The sequence below is a fragment of the Schistocerca gregaria genome, chromosome 2 (genome assembly GCF_023897955.1).
Source record: "Schistocerca gregaria isolate iqSchGreg1 chromosome 2, iqSchGreg1.2, whole genome shotgun sequence".
NCBI lineage: Eukaryota > Metazoa > Arthropoda > Insecta > Orthoptera > Acrididae > Schistocerca > Schistocerca gregaria.
Window position 1 is genome coordinate 725,828,966 of NC_064921.1, and position 27,141 is coordinate 725,856,106.

The following is a 27,141-nucleotide window of genomic DNA, read 5'->3' on the forward strand; positions in this document are numbered from 1 at the left end:
TGAAATCGCTGTAGTCTGTTTCAACACAAAATTTGATGCATATAACTTAGTAGGTCACTATCACGCACATCCTGTAAATTGTATTGAGGATCCTTCAGACATGCAAACAACCCTTATCCTCCCTTAACATCCATAGTTTTTCTTAGGCAATACATGGTCATATGATATGATAATAATTGTTTTTTATTAGTGGATGATCTTCTACATATGTAATTATGTTTAGTACCCAATATATGGACAACAATTGTTCTTTACTATGTTCCTCTGGAGATGGGGATTTGCAGTTTCCTGCCTGACAGGGATGATGAACTATATGGATTGACCCTGTTTTGGTATGTCTTTCACTTGCTAAGCACATATCATCATCATTCTACTTCTCATGTACACTGACTGCACAGTCAAGCATATATGACACCACACATTCCACTGACTCATCTTGCAGAAACACTAACATTTCATCTGCCACATCTTTCGCATTCTGCAAAATTCTTTGGGTTCCTTTCTGATGAAATGCCAACTTCGGCAACTGTTGTTTTAAATATAATGCAATTTTTGCTTTCTTCATTGTTGCCATTGCTCTACTTTGTATCAACTTTACTAGCATTGTAGCACTGCTGTAAGTTACTTGTTGACTATTCAGCTCAGCCTCAAGCTGCACTAACCACTGGATACCTCCAGCACTGTCTTCTGTTGCCATTAGCAGCCAATATTATGGTTGCATGGTAGAAGACAGTATGGAGGCTGTCGAATTCTGTAAATATCATTGGCCTTTTGCAACCTCGCACTCAAAGGGTTCCTTGTGAGTACCGTCAGCCTGTTTTAGATAATGTTGTTGATCTATTTCTCATTTATGTTTACTTTTGTGTTCAAGAATTGAATGGAAAAATGCTATTAAATTAAAAATCAATTACAACTTACCACAGTAATCTTATCACGAAGTCTATTTTAATAAAACTGAAGGTATATGACCTATTTCTATTTTATGTTTACTTTCATGTTCAAAAAACAAATGGAAAAGTGCTATTAAAATATGCACTGTAGTAATACATACCAATAACAACTTAAACACAGTAATCTTATCATGAAGTCTATTATAATAAAACTGAAGATACATGTAACACGAGCATCCCTAAACTGGCAGGAATTAGTAAGATATTAAGCATTTTGGCATTTGGAGTACACATAAAGAAGCACAGTTACGAAATTTTTAGCTGTCATAATTTCACAAATAAAATTATGTACTCACAAAAATTAAATATTATGTCCGCAGAAGCAGCAAAAGGCATTATCAACTGTGCAGTGTCCTAAGATTCTGCCCTTATCCTGTCTGGTACTGGAAGCAGCAAGAGGACATACAATGAAGGAGTTTTCTTTAATACTTCCTAACTGATTTTCAATGTAGCTGCTTGTAGAATAAATGAAAAAAAAAAAAAACTGGCCTCCATCGATACTGGAACCTACACAGTTCAAAGCGCAACCCTGTTACCAGGGGAGATGCAGCAATTCATCCTCGACCTCATGAAACCAGCCTTGGATGATGCATGCTGTGTGAATAGTGGCTCTGCCATCTTGGAACACAGCATCACCATTTGCGAACAAACACTGTACAATACGATAGACCTAATTGGCTATAGTATTCTCTTAATTCTTGGCAGTAATGTGATCTTGCAGAGTAGGTATGGGGCCCATAGGATATCATGATATGGCTGTGCAAACCATCATCGAAATGCACCATGTTTCTCTCTTGGGATGTAAACCCAGCCAGAAGCTGGAAACAATGTGAAACACTGTTCATATGACCAAATGACAGTCTTCCATTGTTCCACAGTCCTAGTTTATGGCTTCGGCACCATATTTTCGTGTCATGGACATTTGCTTCATTAATGAGTGGTTTTTGAACCACATTAAAATTCACTTTGCTCTAATATAATGCACTCACAACTACACAGAACACTATTCTGACCATGACTGCCACTTGTAACCTATTGAGGTCATTTGTGTGTCAAATACAACAGCACAAACTGTAGGCTTCACTTGCATCTGCATTCATGTTCAAGCACGCATTTCTTGTGGTGTTTCCATACTTTTGTACAATTTGTATTTCTGTTTCAATTTCTTTAAACATCAGAATCCCTAGTGAGGCTTTCATAAAGATCTTCTTAATAACTGATATCAGTTTGTTAATATCCATGACCAGGCTTCATCTCTCTTCTGATACCCTGTGAAAACAATGTGCTATGCAGGTCATGTGAATCATGTTTTGAAATAATATTTTTAAAGTTGTGATGATGAAGACAACAGAAACACCCAGTCCCCGGGTGGAGAAAATCCCCAGCCCGGCTGGAAATTGAACCCAGGACCCTGTGATTTTTAAAGTTGTCAGATTTTTTCATGCGTGGCACAGCATCAGAGATGAAAAGTAATACATTATGGATTGAACTTCTTCAAGCCAAATTAACTTTAACAAATAGGTAATTAAATGTGTGGCTGTTAATTGTTAACTTTTTCCATACAATGCATTGAAAACAAGAATGCTTTTATTGATTAACCTTTTGAAGGATCTAATGGTCTGGCAATTACATTGGCAATTAAATGACTTGTACGAGCGGTTGAGCCACTGATTGAATTCCACATCTCTTTATTTTTTAATTCATCTTTAATAATACTGATTCCTTCATTCTAACATTCACTTATGAACATTTTCGCACACTTCACTCACTAGCACAAATCTGTGTGTCTATTTCACCAAAAATCACCTTCATTTACGATTCTGTGGTTTCCACAGATGGATTCTGACATCAATAAAAGCCTCACATACGTCAAATGCAAACTGTGATATTGGACTTTATGTTGCATTCGCCATTGAAAGCTCGTGTCCAGTAGCTCCGCAAAGTGAATTTCTGTGTTTTCTTGTTGCACTAATATGTTGGAAAATAAGATATTTCTTTTGTGGTTCCTTGACTGCTCACATATTTTGCACAGCAGTATTTTATGATCAGTAGAAAATATGTCAGTTCCAAAAGTATTAATGTAACTTTGCAATTTATTGTGTAAAGTAACACTGAATTTTGGCACGGTACTAGCTACCTATCACAACACCGCAATGACAACTGAAAGAAAGAGAAATTTAGAACAATATCGAAAGAAACATTTTAGCCCCAGCACTCTTTGTTGCTTTTGAAGGAGGAATAATCCGATAGGAAACCACGTTAACCCAAGTGATAAGTAAAACACTTACCTACTGTTACTTCTTTTTTCGCTGTGACACTCATTGTTGTTTTTGATAGTAAATGGAATAAATAATAATCTGTAATATTCTCCTGAACCATTTTACTGGATTCTATTGCACTCACCACACGGCAGCTGTTTGCAGTTCCTGGACATTTGCAAAATGATATCCATGCAGAGATTTCGTCATAGCTGCAAAGAGGTGTTAATCAGAAAGGGCCACGTCAGGACAATACAGTGGGTGTGGCAGTACCTGGAACCCTATCTCAGCAATGGCAACTGTGGTTTTCTGATTTTTATGAATACGAATGCTGTCGGGTTGCAACGGCATTTTTCATGACAGTGTAAGCTCTCCATACTGCCTACGAATATCCACAGTGTTTACACTTTCCTTCCACAAAAACCACTTTCTCCAGCACTGTCCTTCATCACACTCTATGTTGTCTATCCGCATAATGACAGCAGTTGGTAAAATCGGCTGTACTATGCAGGGATTACACCTCTAGTGATTGGCCTGCCACCTATGGTTAGACCAAAAGTACTATATTTTTGCAGCTGTAATGAGTCAAACAGTGTACTCTGAATGGCGGGAAAAAAATACAGTATAAATCAGTACGAAATGCCACTCATACAAAATTGGCGTCCAGAAAATGTTTGGCAACTCAGTGATAATAGGATAATACCACTCTAGTCCTGGAAGTGCATCGTCTAAGTTCACAAGATATTCAGTTGTAATTCTGATACAATATTCTTAATGATGCCTACATAATATGTGACAGTGAGTTAGAAAATGTAAGTTTTCAACTACAAGGTGGTTATTTTAAGAGAAAATTTGATTTCTCTCATCTTTTACTTTGTGAGAAATCTGCCTCTTTCTGCCTTAGCCACTCCTACAGCAATAGGAGAATGTTCACGTTATCGGTGCCTCACAAGCTGTGTGCTATTTCAGCTGTAGCCATAGATCAAACCTCACTGGAAAAGTATATTTCCTTCTCCCCTACTACATTTTAAGTAATGAAATCCTAAGAAACCCTGCAGTTTGTACTGCAGTCCTATGTATACAGAAAAAGCAGCTTTTCATAATTATTGTCACATAACTGATGTAGTTTGCCTAACAACACTAATTATAAATGTATTATTATTTACTCATTCATAGACACATTTCTGTCACTTTTTTCACTATTTGTTGAATGGTGGAGCTGGAAGAATGGAAACACTGGGTGTCTGCCACACAGAATATTCGTATTTACCTCAAGAATTCAACCAGGGGAACAGCAGAATGGTCAGACAGAAAATATGACAAAAAGAAGTCAGTAAAGTAGAAATAAACCTGTGTCAAGTGTCATAATTTATGTGACATTGACAATGGGGAAGAGATGGGAGAGAGGATGAATGATGGTGTACCAGACAGTAATAATTTTTTATTGCATCCACAGCAAGGTGACAGTCTACTGCAAAATAAATTATGTTACTGGTGGAAAGATGCAAGCTTAGTAAATTTTTCTATCATTAATTGGCATACAATGGGTCTGTGTTGTGTGTGGCATGCAGGGGTGTTGATGCTATTCACCCGCAGTTGAGCAGTTCTTTCACAGTCAGAAATTAAGTCTGGGCCATAATCCAAAAAAGTGATAGTTTGACATCATGAATCAGCTGCGTATAGCTCTGCAAATACCACAGCCGTCTGCACACATGCATCATCACATTACACCTCAATAATTCTCATATGAATATTGTGGTACTGTAGGGTCTTTGTTCTTATAAAACACCAGAGACTAAATAACATTCTTTGCCAACTGTGAAGCACTCTGTCTTACACATACTGCAAGTTGAAAAGCTCTTCAGCACAGACACTTTTTTTGCTTTTATGGAGAAAACATCAGCAGCAATTGTAATCATTGCGAGTAGATGACACTTGTCACTTTTTCAGTATCTATAGACTGAAAGACAGAGGAGAGATGAATGCCACAGCTAGGTCTGAGGTAACGGGGTCGCACTGTGAAGATGCATTGGGCCTCAGTTCCAGTCGCGATGGATGCTACTTTTTTGTCTATTCTAAGACAGAGCTACATGCAGTAATATCAAAAACTTATACAGAAATCTTGATAAAACTTCTCCACCACACACCCTCTTGCTACCTCCAGTACACCACAGGGTAATGGCAAAAAACTTACGATACAGTATACTTGATAATGCTGCACGGATATTGACCTCTGCATGAGACTTTAATGTCTCTGGCCAGTGTGCTGTGGATGATCTTTGGACAGAATGAGAAGACAGACAGTGCATTCTGCACTAATGTTTGAAGCAGACTTACATGAAGTTGCTCTTGTTAATAATATGTATGTTACATTAACCCTGCCAGCCGTAAGTATCCCCTTTCATACTGTGGTCACTGCTCCTACATTGCTGACCCTGTGTCTGTCATACAACATGCAATAAATTCACTGCTCTGTGTTAAGCCAGACCACGGTATTACGTCGCAACAAAGTGGCTGTTATGCAATGCATTGCCCATCATGCAGCATATGGATTACAGTACCGACAGGATTATAGTGCAAGATGTGAAGTGTCATATTGTGCAAATACGGTAGTGAAAACCGAGTACATCAACAATTTCTGCCTACAGCCAGATCCACAAATGATGGCAGTTCGCGCAGGTCAAAGCAAGGACAGAGACTGCATTGTTACTGGTCCCAAGAAATAGTTGTGGGACACACACACACACACACACACACACACACACACACACACACACACACACACACACACACGTCCTTTGCAATTGATGAAACCTCATATCTTGCAAATTATGTCTCTCGCTTACATGCACAGGATTTGTCGCTCACCAACACCATCAGCCATGACAAATTGCAACAAATGGAATAGAAATTCACAAAAGACCTCACTAGAGTAGCGTATAATGTGTGTGCTGCATACAACATTCACAGAAGGGCATTCAGAACACTAATTAATACTTATTGGCTGCCAAGAGAATGGGAGAGACAGGTGCACAGAACACGCCTAAAGTTGACTGCCACCATTCCTTGCTCCAACTGTAGTGTTTACACACAATACTGGCCTAAAAACACCTCAACAATGGCAGCTAACAATGTATCTACTCTTGGACTTTGAGGACAATGCTTCCACAGGCAGTGCATTTAACTAGTAAAGTTTGCAACATGATCGTAACGCCACTTCCGTGTCTACTATGCCTTATGCGCCGCAAACTGGTACAAGCAACCACTTGCTGTGTCATCACAACCAGTTGTGTACCATGAACAATGAGCAGCCATGTTGCCCCCTACACCAAACAATATTACAATTACATCTTCAACTTCACCACAGAGGTAGCCCACCCGTATTTGTGGTTTGCAACAGTGGACAGCATTTTCGAAGCAACTGGAATTTTAGATAATGATTCAAAATATGTTAACTCGCTCTGCCATCTGGAGGGACAGGTCAAACTGATCAATGAACTTAACCTGTTGCCTCCGCATGAAAACAAGTAAAGCACAGAAAAGACTGTTCTCTTGCAGAGACTTCCTCGAACCCCAGAACAACAGCTGCAAGAAGTTATCTTCAAACTGCAACTCAGCAACAACACACCCTTACATCTTTGGCATCACCTCAACAAAACTATTACACTCTCAAACCAGATACAATCTAATGGACCCGATGGATTGCAAGTTACCAACAGAGTTACAACTGGCAATGATTGCACACAAGTCTGAACCTCTATAAAAGCAACTTGCATATGTCCTCAGTGATTCATCACAGGCAGATGGACACCATCCTACACAGTGCTGCATCAACTACATATTGTGCACAGACCTTTCAAAGCTGAAGCAGCTCGTCACAATACGAGAGTGACGTCACACATTTCCGGCAGGAAATGGCACACCATAAAACAACCACCTTGCATGCACTGTGGAATGACGATGCACCTGACATCACAACAGGCCACAGCTGTTGATTAGCTGGTATCACAGCCAACTGGAAAATGCTGCTCACAAAGGTCATCATGCTCCCTGCAAGTTACCAAAGAATGTTGTCAGACCAAAATAGGTGTCTGGCCTTGCCCTAAGAGCCAAGTCACCTCCCCCATCCATGCATTGCACAAACTCATATTGTCACCAAGATGAACATGCAAGGACACCTCTTCACGCCAAACCTCGCTACTCCGCAAAACTTTTTCGTGGACATGGCTCTGACATTCTGCTTCTTAACACACAGCAGCACATCAGCCTTATCAACCTCTGAACCAACATCAATTCTCCTACTTCACTCAGCGAACAACTCTGAGATACCAGTCTGCCACACCATTACTCACAACGTTCACCTGCCGATGAACCTTCAGTGCACCTGGACTTGTTACATGACAGATGTTGTCAGTGAAGCAGTCATCGGCATGGACTTTATACAGTTCTACTAGTTCTCATTCGAGGTAGTACAAGCAGTACTGATGCACCCTACTACCTGGAATTCCACCGAGGGACTCTTCACTGCAACCATGGCTACTGGCGTGTGCTCGCCTGAGTATCTCACCACCAATGACTTGTCTTTCAAATCACTCTGTGAGTATTCACAATTGACAGGCAACATTTTAATACTTCACCAATGATACATCGACTCCAGCACACAAGCACAGGCATTATGCATCGACAACACAGATCTCCAATGTCACATTTGAGAGACAGTCAGCACTCACATTGACACACAAATACTTACATGCCCTAAGCTCTCAACAGACACTCTACAGATAACAGTCACCTCACGGGTAAAAGCACTGCCTTTGGAAGCATTGTCCTTAAAGTCCACGAGTAGATACATTGTTGGCTGCCATTTTTGAGGTGTTGACTTTAATGTCTCTGGCCAGTGTGGTGTGGAAGATCTTTGGACAGAATGAGAAGACCTCTGCCAGTATTGTGTGTAAACACTACAGCTGGAGTCAGGAATGGTGGCAGTCAAGTTTAGGCTTGTTCTGTGCACCTGTGCCACCCATTCTCTTGACAGTCAATGAGTATTCATTAGTGTTCTGAATGCCCTTCCGTGAATGTTTGCCGGCCGCGGTGGTCTAGCGGTTCTAGGCGCGCAGTCCGGAACCGCGCGACTGCTACGGTCGCAGGTTCGAATCCTGCCTCGGGCATGGATGTGTGTGATGTCCTTAGGTTAGTTAGGTTTAAGTACTTCTAAGTTCTAGGGGACTGTGAATGTTGTGTGCACACTGACATAGACTAACAATACTCACAACACAAGCAATACATCACATTGTGCAATGTTTGTAAATAGCGAAATGGACTCATTCACCTCCTGCACTCAGGCTCATGCATGTGCAGTTTGAGATACAACTGCATACTGAATTGTGACCACCGATGGTCCTCCCATTCACCACAGACACTGTTGTTTATGCCCTGCAGACCTAAAGACAGCTACAATTGTGACACACAACTTTTTGACATGGCTTTGTGCAACCCACCGACAGTCTGTGGACTGCCCACACTGAGCTTTTAACTAAGACAGACAGTTCAATCTGACTTTGTGGAGACAACAGGGCACTCAACTCCAGAACTGTATATGATAGTTACCCTACATCTAACATCCTAAATTTACGCGAACATCTGCCAGTGCAATGCTTTTCAGTGTTATCTACTATTAGAGGACATCTTTACAAATACCTACGTACCCCAATGACATCTTGAAAATGGCAATAATCCCCTGTTTGGACTATATGAGTATTTCTTCGTGGCCTCAAGAATGCTCCACAAATGTGACATCATTTTATTGGTGGACTACTCCTTCGATTTTCGAACTGCTACACCTATACCAATGATATATTCACGTTATCCAACAATCATGATGAACAAGTTCTAGCTGCATTATGATCAGGAAGAGTTGTCATTAAAGAAACAAAGTCACAACTTCGACAAATGAAGGTGACGTACTTAGGCCATTCAATCAAGTGTCAGGTATCAGACAAAAGTGGAACACATGGATACAGTGAAAAACCTTCCACTTTCAAACACTTTTCACAACCTGTGTTGATTCCTTGGAATCAGTAATTTCTATCAGTGCCAGCTTCCCCATGTCGCTTTCTTGCAATCTCATGAAAGCCTTAGTTAGCAAAGATAAACACTTAACAAAGCAAGTGAAGTGATCTGCCAAGATACTGCAACATTCCATTGGGCAAAGAACTGTTTAGCACCAGACATTACTTTGACACATCCTAACCCGGAAGCACACCACACACTCATAATTGATGCAAGCGACACTGTGGTGGGGACTGTACTGTAGTAGACAGGATGCTCCAACTGCTTTGGTTCTTCTTGAAGAAACACACCCCCTGACAATCTAAGGGGTTAGCTTTTGACCGAGAGCTCCTTGTGGTATATGCAGCAGTAAAATATTTTAATGAGGATTTCGAGGGCCACAAAGTGACTGTGCAGATAATCACAAATCTCTGGTGATGACATCAGGAAAACCATCAAAGGATTTCAGTCCATGACATTTCAGACATTAACACATTTTTGCACAGCACACCACCACAAACATAACTTTTATCTAGTATGACTATGAACACATAGCAGCTGAAAAAGCAAATGACGCAAGCATCACAGACCACCTCAGCAACCATGACACAAATCTTAGCACTGAACGTTGATCTCTCCCCTGATCTCAAGCACACTGTTCTGCCAAGTTTTACAGGATAGGCCATCATCACTGGTGCATCTTACGATGTGCCACAAACTATTCAAGCCACTCTCCTGTCAAGGTGAGAGTCCACATACTGACAGCCATATTGGTATGGAACACCATCAAATAAGACTGCTGTCACTGGGCACAATGCTGTCTCACATGCCAGAGCAGTGAGACAGGCCACCACGTGCAGCCTCACATTGGGCTCTTCCCCATCCCAAAGACTCGGATCCAGCTTGTCCACCTGGACATTGTTGGACCTCTGCTACATTCAGGAGAATTTCGATTATCTCCAGTCTGTGTTTGACAGGATGCCATGATAGGTAGAAGCCCTACCTATATATGACTTCATAGCCATATCAGCTGTACATGTGTTCATCAGATATGTATTGACTGATTCGGGACACCCGAAATGGTTACTAGCAATCAGCACCACTGGTTTGAGTTGCCCTGTGTCACCTCTGTGGGATTGCCCACACACAAACTACTACAAACACCAGCAGAGTAGGGGTCCCACTGAGAAATGGCACAGGACCATGAAGGCAGCCCTGTTGTGCCACAGTAGTTTCTGGATCAAGGCACTCTCAAGGGGCCTGCTCAGCATTCCCTCAGTTTACAAGGACGACCTGTGCGCACCTCTGGGAAATGTGGTGTATGGAGAGCTGCCAGTCTTGCCTGCAGACTTTGATCAGCCAATGGACAACAAAAATCAGACTTACCTACACTGGCACATTGTATTCAACAACATATTCAGAACATATTTAGCCCTCCTCCCTCACATCTTTTGACACCTACATTGTTTATACAGAAGGACCTTGCCTCCTGCAATTTCATAATATTGTGAGCTGATGCTGTAGGAGCAGCTCTGCAGCACCCTTATTCAGGCCCATATCAGGTTTTCAAACATGGTCCACTCACATTTGACATTCTAGTGCACGACAAACCTCTGATCGCCTCACTCGCCTGATTTAAAACTGCCTGGGTACTCCAGGAAAATTCCATCTTGACACAACTGTACACCAACACTCCAGTCAAAGAGAAGACAAACAACACAGCTTGCCCACTTCCCCCCCCCCCCCCAGCCTTGGATTTAATGTAAGACTGACAGGACTTAAGGATCTTGTCGCCGCCCTCTACTTACATAAACCATCTGAGTCGCAAAGTGCCTGTGTCAGACATCCTCCACAACATCTTGCACAGTACCACTTTTACAGCATCAGCACATCATTCAGAACCGTAAGAAACTGCCAATCATGTCTTTCACATGCGCATGTGCATGCCACAGCACAACCAGTTGCGTGCACTTGCGCCACACTTCTCTCCGAGAAACAGTCTGGTCATGTCCCACCCACACACCTACCACGGCACAATCAGTCACACACATTTGCACGTGCCAATGTTTGCTTCTCACCACTCCCTATGGTACTCTGTACTCCCAGCATAGGGGACTCTGTGGAGATATCGACTTCTGCACGAGAGTCGAACATCTCTGACCTGCGTGGTGTGGACAATCTTCGGACATAGCAAGAAGAAAGACAGTGCATCCTGTACTAATGCTAGATGTGGACCTATGTACCGGTAAATTTGTTTGGTGTGAATAAAGTTAAAGCTACATTAACTGTGCGATTGGAAGTAGTCCCTGTCGTACCATGGTTGACTCTCCCTACAATGCCTATCTCTTCTCCTGCTAACAATTTTTATTTTTTATTTTTGTGAATACACAACTTGATTTATGTAATTGTGGCACTGAATAATTTCTTAACTGGGCTTCTTTACACATCTACTCCAACTGCCAAATTTCCATAACACTTCAGTGTGACACGGGACAACACGTGACAGAAGTGTGTAATACTTTGCTGGGGGAAAAAAATGCAACCCACTAGAGGACAAGGTCATAAGTGGTATGAGAGGTAGTCAATCATCGCAGGAGTATGTGATAACAAATTCTGACAGAATAAAACATGTCAGAGTAAAGGATGCTCAAACAGTTGCATCAATATAGAGTGCAGCCTCCTCTAGTGGTTACGCAGGGATGTATTCTCGCATGCAAACAATCATAAAGGTGCCTAATAGCATCCTGAGACAGACTGCCTCAAGCATCTTGCACCTTTTGTTGCAATTTGGCAGTGGCTCTTGCAGGCTCTGGAGAACGAGTAAGTTCCCGTTTCACACGTCCCATACATCTATATCTACATACATACTCAGCAAACCACCACACCACTACTAATTATTTCCATTCTGGTCCCACTCACAAACAGAGCAAGGGAAAAATGACCCTCTATATGCCTCTGTACGAGCTGTGATCTCTATATTCAAATCTTCATGGTCCTTACATGAAATTAACATTGACGACAGCAGAATCAATCTGCAGTCAGCCTCAAATGCCATTCTCTAAATTTTCTCAAGAGTGCTCCTCCAATAGAACGTCACCTTCTTTCCCATTTGAGCTCCCAAAGCATCTCCATAATTCTTGTCTGTTAACAAAACCTACCAGTAACAAATATAGCAGCCTGTCTCTGAATTTTTTCAGTGTCTTCTTTTAATCCAGGGGCAGTCAGCCCTTCTTATCAACTCCCCATTTTTACATGTCAGTAGTAAAATTTTCTAACTGCCCATCAGCTCCACAGTAATGGTGATTTATAAGGCAAGAAAGTAACTACATTTTGTAATACTTATAAAGCAGGTTTACAGCAAATTAAAGCATATACTCATAATAATAATCATTTACCAAATAATTTATTTAAAAATTTCATGAGAGCCTAATAAAAATGTTTTAAGAACACATACCACCTACCCCCTGCTATGAAAGCTGAAACACCCGCTCGTGGGCTGCAGGGACCAGGTTGACTACCACTGCTTTAATCCAGCCTGGTGGGAACCCCAAGTATTCAAGTAATACTCAAGAATAGCTTGCACTAGTATCCTATATGCAGTCTCCCTCACAGATAAACCACACTTTCCTAAAATTCTCCCAATAAACTGAAGTTGACCACTCACCTTTCCCACTACAGTTCTTACATGCTCGTTCCATTTCATATCACTTTGCAACACTAGACCTAGATATTTAATTGGCCTGACTGTGTCAAGAAGCACACTACTAATGCTGTATTGGAACATATGGGATTGAAGTCACCCTGTAGCCCCCTACAGTCACTCAGTGATGACACATTTCCATACAACACATCATCATCAGCAAACAGCCACAAATTGCTGCTCACCCGGACTGTCAGATCATTTATGTACGTAGAGAATAATAACAGTCCTATCACACTTCTCCGAGGCACTCCTGATGAAACCCTAGTCACTGATGAACATTCATCATTAAAACAACACACTGGGTTTTATTACTTAGGAAGTCTTTGAGCCACTCCCATATCTGCGAACCTTTTCTGTATACTCATACTTCCGTTCACAGTCTGCAGCGGGGCACCTGTCAAATGGTTCTTAGAAATCCAGGCACACAGAAACTGCCTATAGCCTCCTTCATCCATAGTTCATGAGAAATGGCAAACTGAGTTTTGCACAAGCAATACTTTCTAACACCAAAACTTTCCTGTCTCAAGGAAATCTATTATATTCAAACTGAGGATACATTGAAGTTGTATGTGAAACCCATGAAAGCATACTGGTCTGTAATTTTATGTGTCCATTCATTTACCTTTCTTATGTGCAGCACTCACCTGCGACTTAACACTGGGCGAGAGACACGATAAATGGGAACTAAGAACGGGGCCAATGTTGTGGAGTACTCTTTAAAAACCGAACTGGGATTCCATACAGACCTGACAACTTATTCGTTTTCAACTGCTTCAGTTGCTTCACTATACCAGGGATGCCTATTATTATGTCCTCTATATGTGAGTCTGCGTGACTGTCAACCGATGGCACCACGTATGTGTTCCATGGGCAAGAAATCTGGTAATCTGCTGGCCAGGCAATTGTTGCACACTATGAGAAGCACATTGGGTTGCAGCATCTGTATGTGGACATACACTCTCCTGGTGAAGAAGCACATCACATTCCTCCCGAAGAAATAGTAGTAGCACAATAATAACCTATGCAATGTAGCAGGCACTAGTTAGTTTATGCTGCAGAAACAACAAACGTGGCCATGAGTTGTAATTGGTAGCCCCCCATACCATGAAGCCTGGGACAGAATCAGTGTATTATGGGAAAATGCACTCCACAAAAGGCCACTCACCAGGCTTATGCCATTCACGTGTACATCCATCACTTGCATACAAACAGAACCTACTCTCGTCACTGAAGACAATGGAGCACTATTCCTCCTCTCCGGTCGATTCTTTCACAGCACCAGAGTAGCTGTGCTTGGCAGTGTTGTGGTGCCAGTGGTAGCCTGCCCACAGGCACACATGCTCTTCATCCTGATGCAATCAGATGGTTCCCAACAGTTCTCATGGACACAGATGGTGCAACATGTGCCCGAATTTGTTTCTTGGGTATATTCACTCATTCACTGTTGCTCACACAATGCGTCGATCTTAATGTGCATCTATCCTACGTCAAGATGCACAGCCTAGTCTCCTGTTATGGAAATGTTCCACAATCACTGCTGACTGCAATGGCAAACTGATGATACAGTGTGCCCAGTATATCCATTGAGCTCCCGCAGGCCCACAAGGCAACCCCATTCAAATAACTGAAGTTGTTCAACAGGAGTAAATATTTGCCGTTTGTTGTACATAGTTGACATGCTGCAAACACTGTTCACCTCTAAACTCGGAACAGTTACTTATTGCAAATCAAAACAGAGGGTTCACAGACAGGTCTCCTAAGCCCTTTTTGATCGCCAATGACTGTGACAAATGAATCACTAACACTACAGCTCCATAGTATTCACATACCATACCCTGCTGCCACTGAACATAGTCCTTAAGGCTGTTGCAGTTTTCTCCAGCAATGTATCTTACTACTTTGTGCTAATTTAGGCATGCTCGCCTGTAGAAACCACTTATGCAGAGTTAAAAATGTCATCTCAGTCAGGATTGGGTTGCATTTTCATATGAAAAGGAATATGCTTGTCGATTATTTGATAAGATATGGGAAAGATAAATTTTGATGATGCAAGATCAGGTGAATAGTGGGTGAGGGATGACTTCCCAAATAAACTCCTGGATAGTTTCATATGCAAAATCAGCAGAGTTAATTTTCATGTTGCACTGACAATTGATTGATTTTTGCTGGCGATTTTTTAAAAACTGAGATCAAACGGTGCAAGGTGTTGCAGTGATGATGCATTTTTGCTGGAAATTTTTTAAAAACTGATATCAAAAGGTGAAAGCTGTCTCATTTGTTGGCAAACATGCCAGCTGCGATGAAAACAGTCTTGAGGAAGAGTTTGTATAGCATAATACTCTTTCTGTGCTATTAGATGCAAAATATTATCTATTCACACTGCCCTTTGCTTGAGGAAATGTCATTTGTTTCCTAAGAAGTTAACTTAATGGTACCCTAACCCGTCACCTGTAACAATACCATGCACGAAAGATCAATGAGAGAATTGGAGATGCTGAAGCAAAAACGTAATAACAGCCACCCCTTTGATTTTTGTTGCTTTGAATTACAGCATGCAGTATTCCTACACCAAACCTCTGAATGTAGCCTGTTGGATGCAAATGTCACAGTTCATCATGTATGTCAATCATCGGGACTTCCTGAATGTGGAAAAATCATTCACGTCAGAACAATGTGAATTTAAAGAAGAAACTCCTTTGCTGACATGATTTGTCCAAAAGCACTCACTCCTGTCCCCTCCCCCACATACACATAATACAAATGTTTTCAGCTGCTTGCACCTCTCCACTAAGCCCAAAGCAAAAAACATGTTACAAACGTTGGGCATTTTTTCCACATCTGGCTCTATTTTATATTGTTTAAACAACTTTCATAACACTGACACTGACACAAACACTGAGGCCACAGCAGGCAGAGACTGTGGTCATGTGTGTGTGTGTGTGTGTGTGTGTGTGTGTGTGTGTGTGTGTGGGGCGGGGGGATTGGTCTATGATGAAGGCTTTGTTGGCCCAAAGCTCATTTTCTGATAGTCCTTTTGCTGTGACTATCTTCAACTCAACGACTTCACTATACGGTGTAGCAACTATCCTTTTCATAATACTGTTACATTCCAACCCGGATTTTCCAATGTTGAATTTTTCATAAAACTAAAGTATGCAAAATCCTATACATAACTGCAAGAGAAATACTAGAACATCAAATAAAAAAAACTACACCTGGTAAAAACATTGACTGCAACCTAGCCATGTTGAGTTACTGGATTGAGTTCATCGAGTTAATCGAAGTTATTTGGTATGGAAACTCTTGAGCATAATCTATTCTGATCTAGATGGAGACACAAGATGTTTTACGGAAGGTTTCACTATTACTGATGGGTTAGAAAGTGAAGCAAATTACCTTTGAGTTCCCACCATACTGATATCTTTATTGACAGCCAAAATACAGTAAAAAAATAATAAAGATATAAGTCGACTCGAACTCACTACTTGGCATCTACACTGTGTGCCGTCTGTCACGAAAGCACTACCATATATAGCACTTTTCAGCTCAAACGGAAGACAGCATTTCCTCCAGACATTTCCTCATCCTACAGTGTTGCCCGCTCATGTAGATGGCCGGACTGGAATCCTGAGGTGCGGCCAGTTTTATTGGCAGCAAAAGTAAGACTCAGACATATACCTTGCAGAAACCAGCTGGTAGCCACCAGTTGGTAGCAGGGTTTTATGTCTAAGACACACATCAAAAAAAGTTTTGCATCACCCCAGTTCCCAGAACTCTTGAAGACAGACATTGACTGTGGATATTGCATCACAGACACAGTCCCTTTGACTGTTCAAAGATGTCACTAAACGTGCCCAAAGATGTAAACAACCATGCATGAGCAGCACCTATTAGACAGAGGGGGTCCGACAGCCGTTCAGTTCCAGTTATTCCACCAGGAAGGAGGTACATGGTTCCTGTAGTCTGTAGTTCAACCATGCCTAGACAGTCAATACCGAAGTTTGATTGCATCAGCATTGTTACTTTGTGCCAGGAAGGGCTCTCAACAAAGGAAGCATCCAGGCATCTTGGAGTGAACCAAAGCAATGTTGTTCGGTCATGGAGTAGATACAGAGAGACAGGAACTGTCGATGACATGTCGCCCTCAGGCTACTACTGGGGTGGATGACTTCTACCTATGGATTATGGCTCGAAGGAACCATGGCAGCAACGTCACCATGTTGAATAATGCTTTTCGTGGAGCCACAGGACATCGTGTTATGTCTCAAACTGTGCGCAATAGGCTGCATGATGCGCAACTTCATTCCCAATGTCCATGGCGAAATCTGTCTTTGCAACCACAACACCATGCAGTGCAGTACAGATGGGCCCAACAACATGCCTAACGGGCCACTCAGGATTGGCATCACGTTCACTTCACCAATGAGAGTTGCAAATGCCTTCAACCAGACAACTGTCAGAGACTTGTTCAGAGGCAACCCGGTCAGGCTGAACGCCTTAGACACACTGTCCAGCGAATGCAGCAAGGTGGAGGTTTCCACCTCTTTTGAAGTGGCATTATGTGGGGCCGACGTATGTTGCTGGTGATCATGGAAGGTGCTGTAATGGCTGTACAATATGTGAATGCCATCCTCCAACCGCAACCATATCGGCAGCAAACTGAAGAAGCATTCATCTTGATGGACAAAAATTTGCACCCCCATAATTCACACCTTGTGAATGACTTCCTTCAGGATAATGGCATAACTCAACTAGAGAGGCCAGCATGTTCTCCAGACATGAACCCTACTGAACATGCCTGGGATAGACTGAAAAGGGCTGTTTACGGACGACCTGACCGACCAACCACTCTGGGGGATCTACGCCGAATCGCCATTGAGGAGTGGGGCAATCTAGACCAACAGTGCCTTGATGAACTTGTGGCTAGTATGCAACAATGAATAGAGGCATGCATCAATGCAAGAGGATGTGTGGCTGGGTATTAGAGGTACCAGTGTGTACAGCACTCTGGACCACCACCTCTGAAAGTCTCACTGTATGGTGGTACAACATGCAATGTGTGGTTCTCATCAGCAATTAAAAAGGGCAGAAGCGATGTTTATGTTGATCTCTATTCCAATTTTCTGTACAGGTTCCAGAACTTTCAGAACTGAAGTGATGCAAAACTTTTTTTGATACATTCCCATCATGTGTCTCCAAAACACACCATTTACAAATTGCTTATTTTTCACATCTAGAGACATATTTCTGTCTTTTCTGATATTTTAAGTCTGTCATGCCACTAAATATTAGCCAGTTACTGTTGTCTCTAACTGTACCAGCGAGACTTCCAGTTGTTTATGCCTGGATATACAAACACAACATTTCATGTGTTGGTTGGAAAAGTTTTCATTTGACTCTTTCTCAAACACCTGGTAAAAATTTATTGGTTTTTTTAAACCTGTGTGGAAGACCTCTAATTGTGTCCACAATATTTCTAATACATTGCTTTTAATTTCCTAAATATCAACTGCTGTTTCAGGAAATAATGGTCAAATTTTATTCAATTCCCTTTCTTTTAATCGAAAGTTTTCAATACATTATCAAATTCCCAAGTAAAATGAACATAGCAAAAGTTAGAAATCCATATTGTTGTTAGAACTTTTCAGGTTACCTAGACTGCAAGGTAAATTATAAAAATCTACCCTTGACTAAGTCAATGACATATTTTCAATTGTTTTTATTGTTTACAGCCATTACCAAGTATGAACATTATGATCATCATCAGATAGCTGCATTTCATTTATAGGATGAGCTACTAATCAGCTGTTGAATGTTTTGGGTACCATGATAGTATGGAAAGTGCCTGAACTTTTTACCAAAAACTTGCATCTTCTGATTGGCACCAAACATGGGGATGATACATGTATCACTGTATTTCATACTTTTATCAACTGTCATAAAACTTTAAAGGTAAAATGCAGAGTGGGTTACTATTTGCACTTAAGACAATGAACAGCCTTATCTACATTAATAACATGTTTTAACACAACTGTGTTGACAAAAATCATGCATTACAGTGGTAAGTATATAAACATCATATTTCACAACACATAAAAAATGCAAGTCTAAAAAATGGGACACTTTCACTGGCACCACATGCTCAAAACATTCAACAGCTGACTAACAGTTTCTCCTGTAAACACAATGCAACCATTTGATCATGAATAAAATGTTCAAAAGCTGTAATGGCAAAAAAACAATACAGTGATTTCATTATCACTTTAGTGGTTGGTTGGTGTTTTAAGTGGCAATAATAGTTCATGATGAAAAAAAAAGTTTTTCGTATACAATATAACAATCCCATTTACATATTAAATACATGGGATAAAGTTCCACTTTTTTAATCCAAAAATTTCCATGATATCTAGCTTGAAACTAACCAAAATCCTGAAACTTTGCATTATATCACATACACCAAAATTGATTTAAAAATCAGCCTGTTTATCTGTTTTCACCATTATTAACTTTTTCTCTTCATCCACCAATTTTTGGACTGCCACAAAAATGTGGCTTGCTGCTTATTTGAGTCAACTTCACACTTACTATTACCCGGAGTGTCCCAGGAAAATATGATAGGACCACTCTTATTCTCTATATACACAGATGATCTGACAGATAGGGTGAGCGGCAGTATGCAACTGTCTGCTGACAATGCTGTAGTGAACAGGAATGTACTATCACCGAGTGACTGTAAGAAGGTATAGAGTGACTTAGACAGAATTTATATTTGGTGTGATGAATGGCAGCTTGCTCTAAATATAGAAAAATGAAAGCTGATGAGTAGGAAAAACAATCCTGTAATGATCGAATTCAGTATCTGCAGTGTGCTGCTTGACACAGTCACATCAATTAAACACCTTGGCATAATGTCACAAAGCAGTGTGAATTGGAACAAGCCCATATGGTTGCTAGTAGTGAAGGTAAATGGTCAACTTTGGTCCATTAGGAGAAATTTAAGGAAGTGTGGTTCAACTATGAAGAAGATCGCATATAGAACACTAGTGTGATCCATTCTTCAATAGTGCTTGAGTGTTTGGGATCCCCACCTGGTCAGATTAAAGAAGTAATTCAGAACACTGTTGCTAGATTTGTTACTGGTATGTTTGTGCAACATGTAAGTATTATGGAGATAATTCATGACCTCATTATATGAACCCATGGAAGGAAGAAGACGTTCTTTTGTGAAACACTATGAGAAGCATTAGAGAACCTCCATATGCAGCTGACTGCAGAACAATTCCACTGTAACCAATGTACATTTCGCATAAGGATCGTTAAGACAAGGCAAGAGGTGAAACCTTCTGGCAGATTAAAACTGTGTGCCAGACCAAGATTCAAACGCGTGATCTTTCCCTTTTGTGGGGAAATACTAAACCAACGGAGCTATCCAAGCACAACTTATGACATGTCCTCACAACCATACTTCTGCCAGTACTTCATCTCCTACTTTCCCTACTTCATAGAAGCTCTCCTGAGAAACTTACGAGACTAGAACCGCTAGAGGATAGGTTAAGAGTCGTGCTTGTGTAGCTCAGTTGTTAGAGCACTTGCCCACAAAAGGCAGAGGTCCTGAGTTTGATTCTCAGTCCAGCACACAAGTTTTAATTTGAATGTTTCATATCAGTGCACACTCCACTGCCAGGTGAAAATTTCATTCATCATAAGAGGTGTTTTGATTCCTAAAGTTACAGATGTATAAACAGTTGTTTTTCCCTTGTTCCATTTGTGAGTGAAACAAGAAAGGGAATGACTATTAGTGGTACAAGGTACCTTCTGCTGTCCACTGTATGTACTTGTGGAGTACATATGTAGATGCAGAAGCAACATCAAAAAAATAACATATTATTTTACGATTCTGTGGGTGATCTTATAAACATGTAAAACAAACATGCATTTCCAGTTTATCTAACACTTCCTTTTTAAAAACATGCTGCACAAACTACTAAATTGTGTTGGTTTTTCTTCTTTTTTTGTTTTGAACACTACCCTAAGACTATCAGAACACATTTTATTGTATTCATCAAAAATGTTTTCAGTTCTTTTCACACATTTTATTAGCCATATAAAAAGTTCATGTACATATCCAATTCTACAGTGTTTGGAGCCCATTTCATACTATTGGTGTCAAATGTAATGTTTGCAGATAATACAGATCATAGTACCAGAAAAACAACAGAATAATTTCAGAAATTATTGGCTCTTTATCATGCAATGAGAATTTAGTATAGTCTTTCGCACCTATCACTAAGAAGTGCATAATACACTAATATTATTTGCCATTCTGCTTAGTTAACACTCCAGCAATCTTCAATTAACCAATAAAGTCCCTACAATAAAACGACCACAGTTCTTAAGTTTCCACAATACTGTAAACAACTTATAAATTCAAAGAAGTAAATAATATCAATACCAAATATTTCAAAGAACTTAGTATCTTCAACTATTTGCAGTACTGAGACAACCCATTAAGTCTCAGCCATGCAGTCACCAAAACTCCACCTCTTCTGTTTATCTTTTGTCTGCTATCTTCCATTTACTTTGAAAGTCTTATAAACAGTACTGTGGCAGTATTGTGCAATGCAAATCCACAGCATAGGCACTGATCAGTGGCAAGTACAGAAATAATATACAATATTTCAGAGTGGCATACACTGGTATGGTAAAGAATTGTCAGAAAAAGTTGACTCATTGTGTTACATTTTTGTGATGGCAAGACCATTGAAGTCCAAATTAAAACCACTCTCATGATTTATCAAGTCTTCAACAAAATGAAAATCCATACCTTCATCACAAATTCCATACCTTCATTACTTAGTCCAAAATAATAAAATTGCTAAAACTCTTCATTTGGTTGTGATTTCTAAGCAATGGTATCCTTAAAACTTTGGTGCAAAAGGCACATAGTATTCTACACATAATGACACTCAGCAAGATAAAACTCATTTGTCTGTGGAATATTTCTGTTGCAAATGGAGATTAGCAGCAAAAGATACATAAGCCATTTTGCATGAAATGAACAATGCAACTACAAGATCTGGAAAATGGTGCTACAAATTTTACTTTGGTAGGTGCTTCTTACTCAAAAGATTGGCTGGATCCTCAAAATACACGGACCTAAAGTGATCTTCTGGCCTCATACAAATGCTGAAGCACATTATAAGTTCTCTCAAAGACAAGACATATTATTTTGAACTGTGGTAGTCTATATATACCAGACCAACAGTAAGAATTGCTCATGTAAGGCATATTGAACATCAGTGGTACACCCGACTGCAGCAACCAGACTACTCATTTGCACAAAAAATTGCAGCAATACAGTCACTCTGGGAATTGCATGCCTAGTGCCACTTCAGTGGCACATATAAGGTGACCAACGGCACCATGTGACCAACTTTTCAGCTCATTCTGAGGATGGGCAAAAGAAAACAGCCAAAATATTTGTGGCTATTTGCGAAGTTGACTGTCTGAATCTTGATGTAGTATTTCAAATAACTTTCACATCAATGCAGCATTCTTAATACTGACTGCCACAATAATTTAAATACTTATTTTTTACATTCTCACCAAGTTTTCAGACACAGAGTCACAAGTTCAGACTGTGTTGAAATAAAGCAGGAATTCAGATGCTGCCATTATTGAAGGGGATTTTGATTTATGAAACACATGGAAAACCTAAATCTGGATAACTTTGTGGGATTTGAAATCCTAGCCACTAAGTCATCTTGCTCAACATGTACTCAACACTATTTTATAAAGCCCTGACTATCATTTCCGTAAACAAATTAGGAAAAGAACAGTTATCTGACAGCCACAATACCACGGTTCCTATGTTACTACATATAGTTTCTATCAATGATGGTTTTTACAATTAAATTACCTGAATGATGAACCTCGGCTCAATACTCGGGTCTTTTGTCTTGGAACACGTTTAACAGACGAACAGCGAAAAAATCCATGGTTTTCCACACACTTCTTCCAAAAATTTTTGCACTCATTGCGGCCTTCGAAAAAAAACTCAACAGTGTCTTTATAATAGCCCTAGAAAAAGATAATCAGATCAATACTACCACATTCAAAACGGAAACAGCATTTTAAAGGCAAAATAACAAGCTAATGTTTTATGTGTCATTATCACAATAATTACCTCATTCTCAGAAGAGGAAGGATTGGAAAGGAAATAACAGAGGGAGGCAAACTGAGATGAGTAAAGAAAAACTGTTGTGAGGTAAGTGAAGTTCTCAAGTGGTTAAATAGGCTAGTAACTTGTAATAGCATTAAAACTAAGATGACAATCACAGTTAAAATTTTAACAGAATTTCCTACATGCACAGATGCTTTTCTAACATATCATGCACCTCAGATATACAAGAATCATCCAGAACATCTTACTATAAATATATCATAAGAAAAATTATACTAATTTTTATGTGTTGGCAAACACATCATAAGAGCAAACATGGGAATGTCTGCATATTAATTTCAACAGCACAAAGCAATAACAAGTTCAGAAAGTATAGTAGCACGGCAGATACTACTCTATCAGATTAGAAAAAGTTTCACTAAGTTGCATTTAAGAACTGCCCAGTTGTCATAAAACAAGTACATATAACAGTGAACAAATTGTACACTCCTGGAAATGGAAAAAAGAACACATTGACACCGGTGTGTCAGACCCATCATACTTGCTCCGGACACTGCGAGAGGGCTGTACAAGCAATGATCACACGCACGGCACAGCGGACACACCAGGAACCGCGGTGTTGGCCGTCGAATGGCGCTAGCTGCGCAGCATTTGTGCACCGCCGCCGTCAGTGTCAGCCAGTTTGCCGTGGCATATGGAGCTCCATCGCAGTCTTTAACACTGGTAGCATGCCGCGACAGCGTGGACGTGAACTGTATGTGCAGTTGACGGACTTTGAGCGAGGGCGTATAGTGGGCATGCAGGAGGCCGGGTGGACGTACCGCCGAATTGCTCAACATGTGGGGCGTGAGGTCTCCACAGTACATCGATGTTGTCGCCAGTGGTCGGCGGAAGGTGCACGTGCCCGTCGACCTGGGACCGGACCGCAGCGACGCACGGATGCACGCCAAGACCGTAGGATCCTACGCAGTGCCGTAGGGGACCGCACCGCCACTTCCCAGCAAATTAGGGACACTGTTGCTCCTGGGGTATCGGCGAGGACCATTCGCAACCGTCTCCATGAAGCTGGGCTACGGTCCCGCACACCGTTAGGCCGTCTTCCGCTCACACCCCAACATCGTGCAGCCCGCCTCCAGTGGTGTCGCGACAGGCGTGAATGGAGGGACGAATGGAGACGTGTCGTCTTCAGCGATGAGAGTCGCTTCTGCCTTGGTGCCAATGATGGTCGTATGCGTGTTTGGCGCCGTGCAGGTGAGCGCCACAATCAGGACTGCATACGACCGAGGCACACAGGACCAACACCCGGCATCATGGTGTGGGGAGCGATCTCCTACACTGGCCGTACACCTCTGGTGATCGTCGAGGGGACACTGAATAGTGCATGGTACATCCAAACCGTCATCAAACCCATCGTTCTACCATTCCTAGACCGGCAAGGGAACTTGCTGTTCCAACAGGACAATGCACGTCCGCATGTATCCCGTGCCACACAACGTGCTCTAGAAGGTGTAAGTCAACTACCCTGGCCAGCAAGATCTCCGGATCTGTCCCCCATTGAGCATGTTTGGGACTGGATGAAGCGTCGTCTCACGCAGTCTGCACGTCCAGCACGAACGCTGGTCCAACTGAGGCGCCAGGCGGAAATGGCATGGCAAGCCGTTCCACAGGACTGCATCCAGCATCTCTACGATCGTCTCCATGGGAGAATAGCAGCCTGCATTGCTGCGAAAGGTGGATATACACTGTAATAGTGCCGACATTGGGCATGCTCTGTTGCCTGTGTATGTGCCTGTGGTTCTGTCAGTGTGATCATGTGATGTATCTGACCCCAGGAATGTGTCAATAAAGTTTCCCCTTCCTGGGACAATGAATTCACGGTGTTCTTATTTCAATTTCCAGGAGTGTATATATCCTTAATGCAGTCATTCATCACGAAGATGCAGTCATTCATCACCAAGTAATTGAACCAGTTAATGACAACTTTTATCCAAGTTTTGATCATCCAAAACAGTTGCTCTGGAAGTCTTTAAGCTTGAGGAAGTGATGATAACTGTGCAGTCCTGGTCCCACAATCCATATGTTCAAAAATCTCTCTATAAAACACCAAAGTTGTTCTTGAACCATTTCAATCACTTATAGTGAGGCATGTCATTAATGACATCCACTCAACTGGACAATAAAAGCATGTTCAAATGTGTGTAAAATCTTATCGGATTTAACTGCTAAGGTTATCAGTCCCTCAGCTTACACACTACTTAACCTAAATTATTCTAAGGACACACACACACACACACACACACACACACACACACACACAGTCGGGACCAGACGCACATCCATGACTACAGCACCTTAGACTGCTCAGCTAATCCCGCACGGCAAATGGACAACAAACATCTCATAGTAGTTATAGTGAGAAATTTGATGGAAACCTCTACATACATGTTCCACCATTTTGGAATAATATTCACCAAAAGTACTATTAATGACATCAGCATCAATTTCTATGAGCTTACTGAGTGTCCACGCAATTTGTGTAGTTACAATATTTTGATGGAGAGCACGCATGATACTGTTCCACAGGTTTGTTTTTCCTTTATTGTGTTGGGTGTAAGATTCATTTATGTTTTGTCGCCAAACAAAATAAGTTTTGAAAATGTGTCACTGTCTTTCATAAAGTAATTAAGGCAGTGTTTATTCTATTTATTTCTATTTAATATTTTCCATTGATAGCTTGTTATAAGAAACTCGTAACATCAATTTCCGCCCATTTATCAAAAATATGTCCTCTTCATAATATTTTGAGGTCTGGCTTGCTCACTGAGGAATTTTTTAAAGAGCTGTGGTATTTTTGCCTTGCGATGATTTTTATGATCAAGATAAAAAAAATTTTAAACTGAGATGATCAGATCAAAAACAAATTTAAAACAATTTTCTAGCTGAAGCGCTTATCAACGACAGTGTTTTCATAATTGTGTCTTCAACTCTCTCACTTCTCAGCACAATATTTCTCACTATGTTTATTTAATATCCTAGCACTGAACATTATATGTCTGTTTATAAGAGATACACTACTTATTACATAGTCATCACAGACTGCCCCCAATGCCTGCATATTAATTTCAATAGGACAAAGCAGTAACACATTCATAAAGCATAGTATAACTACAGATACTGCTCAATCAGATTAGAGAAAGTTTCATTTTGATTATATCCACTAAGCTGCACTAATGAACCCTCTACTTGCAATAACACATGTCCAAACCACATTCCTGTAGGTATTTATTATATGTATTCTTGTTTTGAGATTATAAATGGGGGTTATACTCACGTAGCCTTCAGGATGCAGTTTAATGAGGAACCTCTTTCTTTTAAAACTGATTTTTCTAATTTTTGCCCAGGAAAATGTATTAATTTTGGTAAAATTTTGGAAGACAACAATTCCCATGTGAGCAACAGCAAGATTTAAAGGAACACCTTCATGATCCTAAAAAACAGAAAAGTATTAGAATTACTAGATAACATTACAAAGTTTCACTGCTAACTATCTGAGATAATTTAAATATTAGTAACATTAACTTTGCTAATAAGGTTAACTATATTAAATATTCTCATAATCAAAAAAATAATCGAGTAGTTCACATAGTACAATTCCACGTGTACAAGGCATAAAACCCTCCCCCTCCCAACATCTGTTGATAATAAGTGTAAGATATTGTGTCTTTTATGTCAATCTTTCACCTTGAGTGCAAATCAAACAATTGAAAATCCAGGTTGGAATGTAAAAAAATTGTGAAAAGGAAAGTTGCTACTCAGCATCTTCACCTTGGGTACTGTTCACCATCAGACGCGTGTTAACTTCAGAACAATAAAGACACTTCTTACAACAAATGCAGTGTTTGGAAATATTTTATAGACATTTACTACCAGCTGAAAGAGTAAGCTTGAATCTAACAGGGTACACCAAATAGGTGCCAAGTTGCCCATGTCAGACTTACA

General features: G+C 40.7%; 1 protein-coding gene across 1 annotated transcript in view; it reads right to left on the reverse strand.

The window, feature by feature from the left end:
• The window catches only part of LOC126334852 (FERM, ARHGEF and pleckstrin domain-containing protein 1), a 648,075-nt gene that overhangs the window by 199,782 nt on the left and 421,152 nt on the right, over positions 1 to 27,141 (reverse strand). Inside the window, exons 7-8 of the mRNA XM_049997520.1 lie at positions 26,474 to 26,629; positions 22,879 to 23,039 (exon numbers count right to left, since the gene is read on the reverse strand). Coding sequence (XP_049853477.1) covers positions 22,879 to 23,039; positions 26,474 to 26,629 — 317 coding nt within the window. The remainder of the gene's footprint in view (positions 1 to 22,878; positions 23,040 to 26,473; positions 26,630 to 27,141) is intronic.